Source organism: Labeo rohita, chromosome 25 (assembly GCF_022985175.1).
Source record: "Labeo rohita strain BAU-BD-2019 chromosome 25, IGBB_LRoh.1.0, whole genome shotgun sequence".
Lineage (NCBI taxonomy): Eukaryota > Metazoa > Chordata > Actinopteri > Cypriniformes > Cyprinidae > Labeo > Labeo rohita.
Window position 1 is genome coordinate 27,844,274 of NC_066893.1, and position 16,623 is coordinate 27,860,896.

The 16,623-nt window shown below is 24.4% G+C and overlaps 1 protein-coding gene across 2 annotated transcripts in view; it reads left to right on the plus strand.

Moving 5' to 3' along the window:
- LOC127156314 (neuronal acetylcholine receptor subunit alpha-7) overlaps nucleotides 1-16,623 on the plus strand; it is a 40,118-nt gene that overhangs the window by 21,271 nt on the left and 2,224 nt on the right. For both annotated transcript variants that reach the window (XM_051099080.1, XM_051099081.1), the window contains 4 exons: nucleotides 945-1,112; nucleotides 5,057-5,251; nucleotides 10,253-10,339; nucleotides 13,162-13,271. In XM_051099080.1, coding sequence (XP_050955037.1) covers nucleotides 945-1,112; nucleotides 5,057-5,251; nucleotides 10,253-10,339; nucleotides 13,162-13,271 — 560 coding nt within the window. The remainder of the gene's footprint in view (nucleotides 1-944; nucleotides 1,113-5,056; nucleotides 5,252-10,252; nucleotides 10,340-13,161; nucleotides 13,272-16,623) is intronic.

The following is a 16,623-nucleotide window of genomic DNA, read 5'->3' on the forward strand; positions in this document are numbered from 1 at the left end:
TGTTGAGTTCTGTTTGATTCTATTGTGTTTGATTTGTCGGTTTTTGATTCTGTTGTGTTTAATTTTTTGCTTCTGTTATGTTCAGTTCTGTTTGATTCTTTTGTGTTACATGTTTTTGCTTTTAATTCAGTTTGTCTTTGATTTGTCGTTTCTTGATTCTGCTGTTTTTATTGTGCTTGATTCTGTTGTATTTGATTCTTTTTGATTCTGTTGTGTTTAATTTGTTTTTGATTCTGTTACGTTCAGTTCTATTTGATTCTGTTGTGTTTGATTCTGTATGATTCTGTTGTTTGATTTGTCAGTTTTTGATTCTGTTGTATTTGATTCTGTTTGATTCTGTTGTTTGATTGTATTTGATTCTGCTGTGTTTGATTCTTTCTGATTCTATTGTGTTTGATTCTGTTTTATTATTTTGTGTTACATGTTTTTGCTTTTAATTCAGTTTGATTCTGTTGTGTTTGATGTATTTGTATTTGTGTTTGATTCTGCTGATTCTCTTGTGTTTGGTTTTTCTGTTTTTTGATTCTTCTGTGTTTGATTCATTTTGGTTCTGTTGTGTTTGATTCGGTTTGATTCTGTTGTGTTTGATTGTATTTGATTCTGCTGTGTTTGATTCTGTTTGGTTCTATTGTGTTTGGTTTGTCTGTTTTTTGATCCTTCTGTGTTTGATTCATTTTGGTTCTTTGTGTTTGATTCGGTTTGATTCTGTTGTGTTTGATCGTTTTGTGTTTGATATTTTGCTCTAAATTCTTTCTGTGTGAATCTGTTGTGTTTGATTTGTTTGTTTTTGAAGTTTGAGTTGTATTTCGATTTAAAACATGCAAGTGAAGAAAATGTGAGTGATATTTGTCTGTGTATAGGTCATAGGCAGTCATGGGTAGGTCATTTCTTTACAATATCTCTGAATAACTAATACAACATTTCCCACAATGCACCTGCTGTAGGCATCTTCAAGAGCACCTGCTACATCGACGTGCGCTGGTTCCCGTTTGACGTTCAGCGCTGCGATCTGAAGTTCGGCTCGTGGACGTACGGCGGATGGTCTCTGGACCTGCAGATGATGGACGCTGATATTACAGGATACATCGCTAATGGGGAATGGGACCTGGTTGGTGAGTTTTACACACGGTACAGTGATGCATGATGGTGAATGATTAATATAATCATATACCATCTTATTTATGTGGTAATCTAGCATACTTCAAAAAATGCCATGTTAGTGCTGTGGTATATTGCCAAAATAACAATATAATTTTTATATTTTAAATAATTATTAATATATAAATAATTTAATAATCTCATAGTATCATAGTGAGATGTGATTCGAGGCAGATGTTCAGAAACACTGGATGAAAACAAACAAGTTTTACATAATAGTTTTACATAATCCTGCATCATTTTATACACACATGCACACAGAGATAGAAGAAACACTGATTTTAATTGCTCTTGGTCTCTGCATGTGAAATCATCCATTTGTAAATAATCAGCATTTCACAAGACGCCCTGATGCAGATCTGACATTTCTCTCTTCCAAAACATCATTTGTGCAGATTATAATTGCCAGAAGCTGTAGAGAGTTTGTATAATTTTGGTGTTTCATAAAATAAATGATCAGAAAAATAATTAGCTGACCTCATAAAGCACATGCATGAAGACTAGATTTGGTGACATCTTACAATCTGTCTTGACTCATGAATATTAATTAGGGGATTGATGGAATACCTTATTCTGACACAACAATTCTGCAAATTAACCAAGATAAACAAACCTGATTAAAAGATCCTTACAGTAAGTTTAAGGTGATTATTGACAGTAAAACACAAAAAGATTCTGTTGTGTTTGATTCAGTTGTTTTGATTCTTTGATTCTTTTTTGTTTGAATCAGTTGTGTTTGATTCTGTTCTGTTTATATTCAGTTTGATTTGGTTATGTTTGATTCGCTTGTATTTTGTTCTTTTTGATTTAGTTTGTTCTGTTTAATTCTGTTGTGTTTGACTCTTTGATTCTGTTTATTTTATCAGTCCTGTTCTGTTTAATTCTGTTGTGTTTGATTTGTTTGTTGTTTGATGCATGTGTTTTTGACTGATTTTTGTTGTGTTTGATTCTATTTGGTTCTGTTCGATCCGTTTGTTTTTTATTATGTTTGATTTTACTTGATTTTGTTGTGTTTGATTTCATTTGTTTTGACTCTTTGATTCTGTTTTGTTTGAATCAGTTATGTTTGATTCAGTTTGATTTGGTTATGTTTGATTCTCTTGTGTTCTGTTCTTTTTGATTTAGTTTGTTCTGTTTAATTCTGTTGTGTTTTACTCTTTGTTTCTGTTTATTTTATTAGTCCTGTTCTGCTTAATTATGTTTTAATCTTTTTATTTGATTCTGTTGTGTTTGATTTGTTTGTTGTTTGATGCATGTGTTTTTGACTGATTCTGCTGTGGTTGATTCTATTTGGATCTGTTCGATCTGTTTGTTTGATTTTACTTGATTTTGTTGTGTCTGATTCATTTGTTTTGACTCCTTGATTCTATTTTGTTTGAATCAGTTGTGTTTGTTTCTGTCTGATTTGGTTATGTTTGATTCTCTTGTATTCTTTATTCTGTTGTATTGATTCTATTTGATTCTGTTCTGTTTAATTTGTTTTTATTCTGTTTGATTCTGTTGTCTTTGATTTGTCTTTTTTTTTTTATTCTGTTGTGTTTGAATTATGTTTTTTCGATTCTGTTGTTTGAATTGTCTTTTAGATTCTGTTGTATTGATTCTATTTGATTCTGTTGTTTTTGTTTTTTTTTTGTTCTGTTTATTTGTTTTTGTTTGATTCTTTGTTAGTCTTTGTTGTTAATTCAGTTTGATTCTTTTTTGAAATGTGTTTGATTCTGTTTTTGATTCTTTTAATTTTTGTTTAATTCTGTTTAATTCTGTTGTGTTTGAATGGTCTGTTTTTGATTCTGCTGTGTTTAATTCTATTTGATTCTGATGAGTTTGATTTGTTGTTTTTTGGTTCTTCTGTGTTTGATTCTTTTTGATTCTGTTGTTTTGATTCTGATGTTTTTGATTTTGTTCTGTTTAATTTGTTTTTTATTCTATTTGATTCTGTTGTGTTTGGTTTGTCATTTTTTTTATTCTGTGTTTTATTCTTTTTAATTTTTTCTTTTTGATTCAGTTTGGTTCTTTTGTGTTTAATGTTTTTGCTTTTAATTCTGTTTGATTCTATTTTGTTTGATTTGTTGGTTTTTGGTTCTTCTATGTTTGATTCTATTTGATTCTGTTGTTTTTGACGTTTATGCTTTTAATTCTGTTTGATTGTTATGATTCAGTTCTGTTAGATTTGGTATTTGATTCTGTTCTATTTGACTGTTGGATAAAATAAACACTAAACAGACACTAAATAATGTTTGAATGCATATCTACAGATGTATTGTGTCTGATTCTGTTCTGTATGATTCTATTTGATTGTGGCGATTTGTCGTTTTTGATTCTGTTGTGTTTGATTCTATTTGATTTTTATGTTTGATGTTTTTGCTTTTAACTCTTTTTGATTCTGTTATTTGAATTGTCTGTTTTTGATTCTGTTGTGTTGATTGTGTTCTGTTTTATTTGTTTTTTATTCTATTTGATTCTGTTGTGTTTGATTCTGTTTGATTCTTTAGTTTAATGTTTTTGCTTTTAATTCTGTTGTGTTTAATGTCTGTTTTTGATTCTGTTGTGTTGATTCTATTTGATTTTGTTGTGTTCGATTTGTCGGTTTCTGGTTCTTCTGTGTTTGATTCTTTTTGATTCTGTTGTGTTTGAATTATCTGGTTTTGATTCTGTTGTTTTTGATTCTGTTCTGATTAATTTGTTTGGTTTTGTTTCTGTTTGATTTTTTTATTCTGTCATGTTTAATTTGTCTGTTTTTGATTCTTTTAATTCTGTTTGATTCTGTTTTTGATTCTGTTGTGTTGATTCTATTTGATTCTGTTGTGTTTGGTTTGTCAGTTTTTGGTACTTTTTTGATTCTGTTGCATTTGGTTCTATTTGGTTGTTGTTTCTGATTCTCTTCTGTTTAATTTTTTTTTATTCTGTTTGATTCTGTTGTGTTTAATGTCTGTATTTGATTCTGTTGTGTTGATTCTGTTTGATTTTGTTGTGTTCGATTTGTCGGTTTCTGGTTCTTCTGTGTTTAATTCTTTTTGATTCTGTTGTGTTTAATTTGTTTTTTATTCTGTTATGTTTGATGTTTTTGCTTTTAATTCTGTTTTTGATTCTGTTGTGTTGATTCTGTTCTGTTTGTTTTTCATTTTATTTGATTCTGTTGTGTTTGATTTGTCAGTTTTTGATTCTGTTGTCTTGATTTATTTGATTCTGTTGTTTTTGATCCTGTTCTGTTCATTTGTTTGTTTTTGTTTTTATTTGATTCTGTTGTGTTTGATTTGTCAGTTTTTGGTAATTCTGTTGTGTTTGATTCTATTTGATTGTTGTTTTTGATTCTCTTCTGTTTAATTTGGTTGTTTTTGATTCAGTTTGATTCTTTTTGATTCTGTTGTGTTTGATTTGTCTGTTTTTGATTCTGTTGTCTTGATTTTATTTGATTCTGTTGTTTTTGATCCTGTTCTGTTCATTTGTCTGTTTTTGCTTTTAATTCTGTTTTTGATTCTGTTGTGTTGATTCTGTTTGGTTTGTTTTTCATTTTATTTCATTCTGTTGTGTTTGATTTGTGTGTTTTTGATTCTGTTGTGCTTTATTCTGTTTGATTCTGTTATGTTTGATGTTTTTGCTTTTAATTCTGTTTGATTCTGTCATGATTCAGTTCTGTTAGATTTGGTGTTTAATTCAGTTCTGTTTGATTCTTTTCATCTTTTTTGTTTTGTTTGATTCTTTACCATTTGATTCTGTTCTATTTGACTCTGATATATAGAACAAACACTAACCAGACACTAAATAATGTCTGAATGCATATCCACAGATGTATTTTAAATCATACATGCAGATTTTTGAAGAAAAAGTAAGTGATGTGCACAATGCTAGGGTCTTATGGGTGTTCACCAGTATGTTACTAGACGTGTGATTTGTGTTGTAGAGGTTCCAGGCAGGAGGAACGAGAAGTTTTACGACTGCTGTAAGGAGCCGTATCCTGACGTCACCTTCACCGTGGTCATGAGGAGGAGGACGCTGTACTACGGCCTCAACCTGCTGATCCCTTGCGTCCTGATCTCCACTCTCGCACTGCTGGTGTTTCTGCTGCCCGCCGACTCTGGAGAGAAGATATCGCTCGGTGAGAAAAATACAGCTTCTTTATCAGCATATTGGTTCCATTTAAAACATTTAAGATCCATAGAAACTTACAAGGATAAAATGTTCTTTGCACTTGATTCTTGAGGAACCAAAAAGGTTCTTCTGTGGCAAACACAGAGCACAAATGGAGAAGTTTCTGCTCTCACTGATAAATGGGTTTTCGAATGCAGCAAACAAGAGCAGCTGATTTTGCAATACAAGAGCGTCTGATGCTCAGTGTGTGTCCTTAATTTCATGGTGTCTTAGTTCTGTGTGTGTGTGTGTGTTTGTGTGGGTGGGCGGCTTCCCTCGGCTTTCTGTTTCACATTATAGCATTTAAAAGTCATTGGCTCCACTCTATATACACTCTATAATGCATACTACTGTATTTAAAAAAAATAGTATGTGAAATCATATGCATTATGAATGAGTATTTTTGTTTTCAGCTTATTTGAAATGAAAATCCATTGCATTGCATTGTGGAATACTGAATTTCCCACAAATTTAAAACAAAAGCACAATGACTAATAGGAATATTTAACTAAATCGCTGAATCATATGTTTGATTGGTTTATTTACATGAAGCATCTAAAGGAACAAATAAGTAGAACAAATTATATTTGTTAAAATAAAATGGTATTCTACATGTATATAATATAATAAATATTTTAAATAATTTTCTTATAATAAATATTTAAATATATTAGTAATAAATATATAATATAACAAATGACTCCATGTTTAACAATAATATTTATTTCTGAAATACTATTTCTTAATTATTATTGAATGTATTATTGTAATGATGTTATTTATTTATATTACTTATATTATTACACCTGTTGATTAATATGAAAACATTAATTTTATCAAATATACTATTACTTAATTAGCATTATTAATTAGAATATTATTAAATGAAATAATAATAATTACAATAAACAATATATTTAACAAATGATTCACTAAGCAATATGAGAATCGTTTATGTGAACCATTTAAAGGAATCAATTTGAATCAGTCAAAATGAATCAGACTTTTTGTTTTGTTTAAAAGTATGTTTTACTATTAATAATACTAATAATAATAGTAATAATGAAATAAAAAATAATTTTAAAAGTATTTATTATAAAATGTTTATATGCAATATATATATATATATATATATAATTAAATAATAAAGGGAATCTTGTGTGAATCTTGTGTGAGTTGTGTTAAATGTATTATTAATAATAATAATGAAATTAAAAATTCTGAAAAAAGTATTTATCATAAAAATAATTGTTATATATGCAATATATAATAACTAATTTAAAATAAAAAAATATATTATTATATATTATTAATTATTTTAATACACAATTGTATTTTACATAACTACATGTTAAAAATGTTTATAAAATCTTATTTAATAATTATTAAATATAGTATTACATCTGTTAATAATCTGAATAATATGAAGATTATTATTAAATGATAATTTATATTATTATTATTAAATGTAAGATTATTAATTAATTAATTCACTAAACAAGATGCAAGGGAATCTTTGAGTTGTGTTAGATCAGTGAATCATTTATGTATGTGAACTGTCTAAAGGAATCAAGTTGAATCATTCAAAATGAATCAGACCTTTTATGTGTAAAAGCAGAACAAGACAACAATAGTTCAACAAATAATAAAATGTATTACTACTACTACTACTACTAATAACACTAAATATTTTAGAAGTATTTATTATAAAGTAATTGTTTATATGCAATATACATAAATATATAATAAACCCTATAAAATAACAAATAATTCATATAATATACCATTGTTCTTTTACATAATACATTTTGTTTTTATAAAATATTATTTAATAATTAATATTAAATATAGTGTTACATCTGTTAATAATATATGAAGATTATTATAAAATATATTAAATAATAAATTATTGCATCATTATAGTATTATTAAATGTCAGATTATTAATTGTAATAATAATAATTACAAAAATATTTCACTAATCAAGATGCAAGGGAATCTTTGAGTTGTGTTAGATCAGTGAATCATTTATTTATGTGAACTACATAAAAAGAATCAATTTGAATTTACATGGATTATGTGTAAAAGCAGAAAAACACAAACAACAAATATTTAAATGTATTAATAATAATAATAATAATAATGAAGTTAAAAATTCTGAAAAAAAGTATTTATCATAAAAATAATTGTTTATTTATATGCAATTTATATAACTATATAATAAATCATTTAAAATAATATAAATATTTATTTTAATATACAATTGTACTTTACACAGCTGCATGTTTAAAAAATTATTTATTTATAAAATATTTAATGATTATTATTAACTATAGCTAGTGTTAAGTTAAGTCTGAATATCATGAAGATTATTATTAAATAATATGAAATAATACATTTTAATATCATTGTTATTAAATGTAAGATTATTAAATGTATTAATAATAATTACAAAAAACGCTAAAGAAGATGCAAGGAAAGTCACATTTGATCAGTGAATCACTTGTTTACATGAACCGTCCAAAGGAATCATTTCACTAAAATGAATCAGACTTCTATGTGAGGGAGAAAACAGGTCAAACAAATATTCGAAAAACATCCCAAAAACAGTATACATGCTGAATATTGCAGTACTGCTACTAAAACATTGTTCCAGAAGTGTTTTGAGGTGGAAAATGTGTGTTTGGATGCAGTCCAGCAGTTTGAGAGATTGGCCCACTTTAAGAGACGCTGTAGAATCAATAAACAGCAAGACAGAAACACACAGACTCCAAATATTTCATCTAGTCTGAAATCACAGATCAAACATTCAACATGACAGACGGCAGGAAACATGCGTGTTCGACCGTCTTAATGAGTTTGATGGGATCGCTGTATTGATCTGTGGACTTCATTAACACCCAGTGTGAGTTTGGATATTATTTGATATGACTGATGTTACAGAAGTGAGTTATTGGTGTGAGACTGATTTATCATTCACAGGATCCAGATATAACCCAAGCAACCTTGTTTCCTCAGCGGAAAACTGTTATGATCGATGTTGATGTTTGTCTAAAGCAATACGCCATCGAGGCCGAGTATCACTGTGATTTTACTATAGTAAAGAAGTGTTGTTTTAGGCACAATGTGAAGTGTAACCATGGTAAAACCCATAAAGACATTTATTGCTTTCATAAATCGGCAGAAATGTTGTAAAAGTACAGTTTAATTAATAATTGGATGTATTATTAGTTATTAATATATTAGTGTTTAAAAATGTTAATATACCTAAATATTATTATAATATAAATTATTTGTGTAAATAAAACATGTAATATATGCATGCACCAAAAAAAAAATTCTGTAAATATAATAAATATAAAATTATTTTATTTTTATTGATTATTTTAATTTCTGAATTAATAAATATAGTATTATTAAATTAATTAATAATCTATAATAATATAAAATAATTACATATTAAATACACAATACCATCATTTAATTATTAATATTGAATACAATCTTATTCGATGTATTAATAATATCAGAATTATTTAAAATTATTAAATATTGTTAATAATTATTATTATTAATTATTTATTAGTATTGTTGAATATAACAATAATAGAAAATTAGTTTTATATATTCTTACATTTACAATACTATTAATTATTATTATTATTATTATTATTATTAATAATAACTATATTCTTATATTCTTATATCAAAATATTTTACAATGATTATTATTACAAATTTAATTTTTTATTATTATAATGTAAATATTATTTAGTAATTATTTATTAGTATTATTGAATATAGTAATAATTGTAGTAATATTCGAATATTACATATTCTTACATTTACACTACTATTAATGATGATAATAATAATCATAATAATAATAATAATAATAATAATTATGATTATTATTATTGTTATTAATAATAATAATAATAATAAATTAATCTTATTGGATGTATTAATAATGTCAAAATATGTATATATCAGAATAAAATAATAAACAAATAAAATTATTATTATTAAAATATTATTTAGGAATTATTTATTAGTATTATTGAATATAATAATAATTGTAATCATATATTAGAATATTACATATTCTTAAATTTACAATACTATTAATTATTATTATTAAATTTATTCTTTTTGGTATATTAATATCAAAATATTTTAAAATGATTAATACACATTCATTTTCTTCTTCTTCTTCTTCTTCTTAATAATAATAATAATAATAATAATAAAACATTATTTAGTATTTATTTATACATTTTACTGAATATAATAATAATGGAAATAATATTAGAATATTACATATTCTTAAATTTACAATACCATTAATCATTATTATTAAATTTATTCTCATTGGTATATTAATATAAAAATATTTTAAAACGATTAATACATATTTAATTTTTTACTTTTTATTATTATTATTATTATTAATAATAATAATAATAGTAATAACGTAATAAATAGTAATAAAATGAGTATTTATTTATTTATTTTATTGAACATAATAATAATAGAAATAATATTAGAATATTACATATTCTTAAATTTACAATACTTATATGATGTATTAATATCAAATATTTGAAAACAATTATTACATATTTGATTTATTGTTATTATTATTGTTGTTATTAATAATAATAATAATAAAATATTATTTAGCAATTTTTTATTAGTATTATTGAATATAGTAATAATTGGAATAATATTGGAATATTACATATTCTTACGTTTACAGTGCTGTTTATAGTTGTATATTTATTTATAAACAATATATAATATGTATAAATCTAATAAAAAATGATCAAATCATAATCAAATAATAAAATAATAAAATATTTTAATATATAATAAAATTTAATAATAAATATGCAAATAATTTTATTATAAAATGTAATTTTTAAAAGTATTTTTCTAAGCTGTTTTTGTTGTTGTTATGTCCTGACAGGAATCACAGTGCTGCTGTCGCTCACCGTCTTCATGCTGCTGGTGGCCGAGATCATGCCTGCCACCTCTGATTCAGTGCCTCTGATTGGTAAGTGAAGCTGTCAATCACAGCATGGGGGGGCGGGACTGACGTGTGGATTTAAACAGATGGAAATGAGCGACACAGATGGAGAGAAATGACGGCGGCTGCTTTAGAGACCCTGAAAGCCAGAGCCAGCAAACCACATTCATCACATTCATGCTTATGTATCATCCACAAATGGGACACTTAGAAAGGAGCGCGATCGCTCACCCTGAAACGGCCCCGATGGAGTCTCATCCTTATTTGTCTTTTCCCAAACGGACCATTACAGAGAAAAAGCCATCGAATAATGTCAGAGGAAAGCTTTTTCATACTGAGTGCTTCTGTTTTGTAACCTAGTCCACAAAAGGAGATATTTAGGAGAATGTTCAGGCTGTTTGCACTTTATATGAATAGTGTAAAAACTAGTGTCCTTTTTAAAGGCACAAATCCCATATGTTTTGTATTAGATATGATGGATAAACTATCAAACATAAAATTAGCAATACATAAAAAACATCTAATTTTAAATACATTTTAAATGTTTAGTGACAGCTTATTTCATGCTAAATCTGCAAAAATGTTACAATTTTTTGGTATTTTTTGCTAAATTTATTTTTTATTTAATAGTCCAGTATAAAGAGATGTTATAGCATTTTTAATTATATTGTATTTTCAGAGTTTTTTTGTTATTTATTTTTGCTACAAATGCATTGCATATACATTTTTAATTAATTTTTATTTAATTTAATTTATTTTTTATATATATTTTTTTTTATATTTGATATGAATTTTCCTAAATGCACAAATAAATTAATTTATAAATATAATAATCAAATAAATAAATAAATTAATTAATTATTTTTTTAATTTAATTTGTTTATTGCTATATAAAATAATTAAATCAAACAAGTCAAACTTAATAACATTTTGAAAAATAAATAAAAAATAAATAAAATTAAATAGAAATGTATTTAATGTATATTTTATCATTTTATATCATTTTATTTCATTTAATTTGGTTTATTTTATTTTATTGTTGTAAAATAATAAAAACAAACAAACGGAACGGGGATTTAAACTGTTCACTTTGGATAAAAGTGTCTGAAATACATTAATATAAATTTAAATTTATTTATTGTTATTTATTATTACAATTTATTTATTGTATTTTTAGTATAATTTTGTATACATTTGAAATTAACTTTATTTTCATTTAATTTTGTGTTTATTTAATGTTTCTTGCTAAAAAATAATTCAGAGCCATCCTGAATTTTGATATTTGTTGTGAATTTTCCTCTAAAGTCACTCTAAATGCACAAATAATAAATTAATTAATTAATTCATTATTTTTTATTTAATTTGTTTTTTTAATGTTTATTGGTATATAATTAAATCAAACTATTCAAACTTAATAAAACATTTTGAAGTAAATAAAAAATAAATAAAATTAAATAAACTTATTTTATGTACGTTTTATCATTTTGAATACAATTTTATTTAATTAATTTTTTTTTATTTAATTATTTTGGTATAAAAAAAAAAAAAAAAAAAAAAAAAAAAAAAAAAACGAACAGGGATTTAAACTGTGTTCAGTTGTGAATTTTGTTATTTTATATGAATTTTCACTTTGGATAAAAGTGTCTGAAATACATTAATATAAATGTAAATTATACAATTTTATTTATTGTATTTTTTATAGAATTTTTTTATACATTTGAAATTAAATTCATTTTCATTTAATTTTGTGTTTATTTAATGTTTCTTGTTATAAAATAATGAAAGCAGACCATTCAGACTATTCACAATTGTGATATTTTTAATGTATTTTATTTAATGTATTTTTTATAATTTTGTATCATTTTTAATTTAATTTAATTTAATTTTGTGTTTATTTAATGTTTCTTGCTATAAAATAATGAAATAAATTTTCCTGTAAGTTGCCGAGGAAAAAAAAATTGTGAACTAAATAAAATAAATAGTAAAGAAAATGAAATAAATTTATATAATGTATATTTTATATATTTATATTATATTTTAATTCAATTTAACTTCATTTAATTATGTTTATTTAATTTTATTGTTATAAAATCAAACAAATTAAACAGGGATTTAAACTGTATTCAGTCCTCAATTTTGATATTTGATATAATTTTCGCTTTAGATAAAAGTGTCTGAAATACATTAACATAAATGTAAATGATAACAGCAAAAATTACAAATTAAATAAATAGTACATAAAAGTAAAATTTTATGCATTGTATTTTTTTATTATTTTATATCATATTTAATTCAATTTTAACTTAATGTAATTCTGTTTATTTAATGTTTCTTGCTAAAAATAAAATGAAATTAAACATTAGGGTTTTAAATTGTTTTTGATATGAATTGTCATCTATTGTAAGTTGCTTTGCATAAAAGCATCTGCTTAATCTGCATAAATGTAAATGTCAATATTAATAGGGTTGCCCAAAAAATAGCAAATCGAAAGAAAATACTTTTGGAGGAGGAAAAAAAAAACAGCATTGCATGATGGCAGAGAGTCAGAAATAGCCCTAAATTAAAGTTCATTATTAACTAAAGAACATAATAAATGACTTTAAATGGTGTCTTTGCACGAGCAGTGTTTCCGTGCAGGACGTCCTAACAGCTCTGTGTGATTCTGCAGGATTCAGGATCTTATTAGATTGTGTTTACTGAAGCGTGGCGGTTTGTAATGGCACAGTAGCTGATCTCACACATCGCTGAAGATCTCATGAATGCTGCATCACCACGCACAGATTTCTGTGGATTCAATTTGTGTGAAGAAACCCTTTCGTGAGAGACGTGTGTGTGTGTGTGTGTTTCAGCGCAGTATTTTGCCACCACTATGGTGATTGTGGGTCTGTCGGTGATCGCTACGGTCCTGGTGCTGCAGTATCACTATCATGATCCAGACGGAGGAAAGATGCCGCGATGGGTAAGACGAACATCAACATCTCCATTTCCATTCACGACAATCCCCAAGAAGCTTTAATACTATAAAACGACTACCACTTATGTTACAAAAAGCATGCATATTTTTTTATCTATTTCTTTAGTTTTTTAATGTTTTCAGCTTAGTTTTTTGTTTAACCCTCTGGTTGTGTTTGGGTCAAATTGACCTGGAAAAGGTTTTCTTTTTCCTAAAAATACTAACTTACTGACTTTTATGAAATTATTCATAAAAATTATTTTTTCACTTGTTTTTCACTTTTTATTTATTTATTATTTTGTATAATATATTATTAATGTATTTTAATTTTGTATTTATTTATTTTTTCTGCACAAGCTTTACATCACCAAAGTATGTATTTATTTATTTGTTTGTTTAATTTTTAATTTTTGCAACAAAATATTTGTTTAATTTGTTTTGTTTTGTATTTAGTATTTTGTTGTTTTACATAAAATATATATTTAATATATTTTTTGATTGTGTGTGTATTGTTAATTTTTGCTATAAAGCCTTTACATAAGCAATGCATGGTTTTATTAATTTGTAATTGTTTTTTTGTTTCACTTTTTATTATTTTATTTTATATATTATTAATATATTTTAATTCTGTGCTCCTTTTTTAATTCTTTCTACACAAGATTTACATGACCAAAGCATATTTGTTTCATTGTTTATATTTATTTATTTATTTATTTATTTCATACATTTGCTTTTAAAATCTTTTTAAAATCTTTTTAGTGTTTGTATGGATGGCTGTATAGGTTTGTGTATTTATTTATTTATTTACATTTTTATTCCATTTTTATTTATTTATTTTTTTTTAATTTTAAATGTTTTCATTTTTATTAGCATTTTGTTTTCAGTTCATAAATTAATAATATATTTATATTTAGGCATTTATTTACTTTTTATTTTTTTAATATTTGGTTTTTATTTCAGACATAATTAATAATTATCATTTAATAGTGTATTTTTTAACACAAGCTTTACATTACCAAAGCATGCATTTATTTATTTATTTATTTATTTTTTTATTTGTTTGTTTTGTGTATTTTTAATTTTTGCTTTTCAAGCTTTACATGACTAAAGTATGCACTTTATTTATTTATTTGTTTGACATTTTTATCACTTTTAATCACATTTTTATTTATCATATTTTGCTTTTATTTATTTACATTTTTTCATTTGTTTGTTCTCATTTTTATTAGCATTTTGTTTTTTAATAAATTAATAATATATATATTTTTTTTATTTTTATTTATTTTTTTATTTTATTCTGTGTGTATTTGTATTTTTGATACAAAAGCTTTAGATGACCAAATAATTTATTTACTTGTTTATTTTTTAGTATTTGTTTTTTAATTCAGACATGACTAATAATTATTATTTAATTGTGTATTTCATTTTTTACTTTTTTACACAAGCTTTATATTACAGAAGCATTTTTTATTATATTTTTAATTGTGTGTTTATTTTTAATGACTAAAGCATGCACTTTATTTGTTTGACATTTTGTCACTTTTAATCACATATTTTATTGATCACATTTTGCTTTTATTTCATACATTTGTTTTATGCAATCTTTGTTAGTGTTTGCATGGGTGCATAGGTTTGTTTATTTATTTATTAGCATTTAGTTTTTTATTTCATAAATTAATACTATTTTTATTTATTTTGTGTGTATTTGTAAATTTATATTTATTTATTTATATATCTAACATATTATATATATATATATATATATATATATTTCATACATTTAAATATTTTTTTTAAGCTTTTGCACAAACATTTTAAATTACCCAAGTATTTATTTCTATCTATCTATCTATCACATTTTATTTACACTAAGTTTTTTAATGTAAGTTTCTGTGACTCTCTGTACTTTCACACTAAAGCGCTGAAGGTCAGCGGGTCTTTGCGAACGTCTCTCTGAACAGGACGTCGGCTTTATACCAAATGCATGAGACGGGACGCTCTGGCCGTTTTCAAACAAACTTTGTACAAACAACTAATTTGTCTTCTAGGCACAAGCTTAACACAGCCAACATGAAATATTAATTTCCATTTTTTTTTGCTTGAAGAAGACATCTCGTTGTCTAGAATTACAATAAATATTCCAACAGCAATTAGGAGGAAGCAGCGATCGCCTCGGGAAAAGCCAACAGCATTATGATGAGCCGCCATTGATTCAGTCATATTGACTCAGCGAATCTCTGACGCTTCACTGACTTATGCAAATACATTATTAAGAGCTTGTTACTCAGTGCAAACAAACTAATCATCAGGTACTGTAGTCTTTGAAGTGTTTGTATGGATGGGTGCATTGGTTTTCTGCCATCTATCCATCTATCTATCTATCTGTCTATTATTTTATTTAGTTATTTTTAATGTTTAATTTTATTTATTTATTTTTATTTCATACATTATTATTGATATATTTGTGATTTTTGTATATTTTATATTTTTTATTTTGTATACTGTATATTTGTATATTTTTGCTTATGCTTATGTAGCTTTACCAAAACATTTATTTATTTATTTATTTAGCAAACATTATTAATACATTTTTAATTTTGTATATATTTTATATTTTAATTTTTTATATTTGTGCTCTAATAGCTTTACTTTACCAAAACATTTATGTATATATGCATTTATTTATTTATGATATTTAATTTTATCTATTTATTTCCTTTTTATTTATTTACTACTTTGTTTTTATTTCATACATTATTATTGATATATTTTTAATTTGACATATTTGTATATTTTTGCTGCCATAGCTTTACCAAAACATTTATTTATTTACTTATTTATTTATTATGTTTAATTTTATTTCTTTTTTCTGTTTTATTAATTTACTATTTTGTTTTTGTTTCACACACTATTATTGATATATTTTTTATTTTGTATATTTGTATATTTTTGCTGCAAATACCTTTGCTTTACCAAAACATGTATTTATTTATTTATGTATTTATTTATTTATTTAGCAAACATTATTATTAATAAATTTTTAATTTTGTATATATTTTATATTTTAATTTTGTATATTTCTATATTTCTACTCTAATAGCTTTACTTTACCAAAACATTTATGTATATATGCATTCATTTATGTTTGTAAATTTTTACGTTTTTTATGTTTGTATAATATTTAATTTTATTTTTTTCCTTTTTATTTACTACTTTGTTTTTATTTCATACATTATTATTGATATATTTTTAATTTTGTATATTTGTATATTTTTGCTGAAATAGCTTTACCAAAACATGTATTTATTTATTTATTTATTATTTTATTTATTAGTTTGTTTATTTATTTATTATTTTA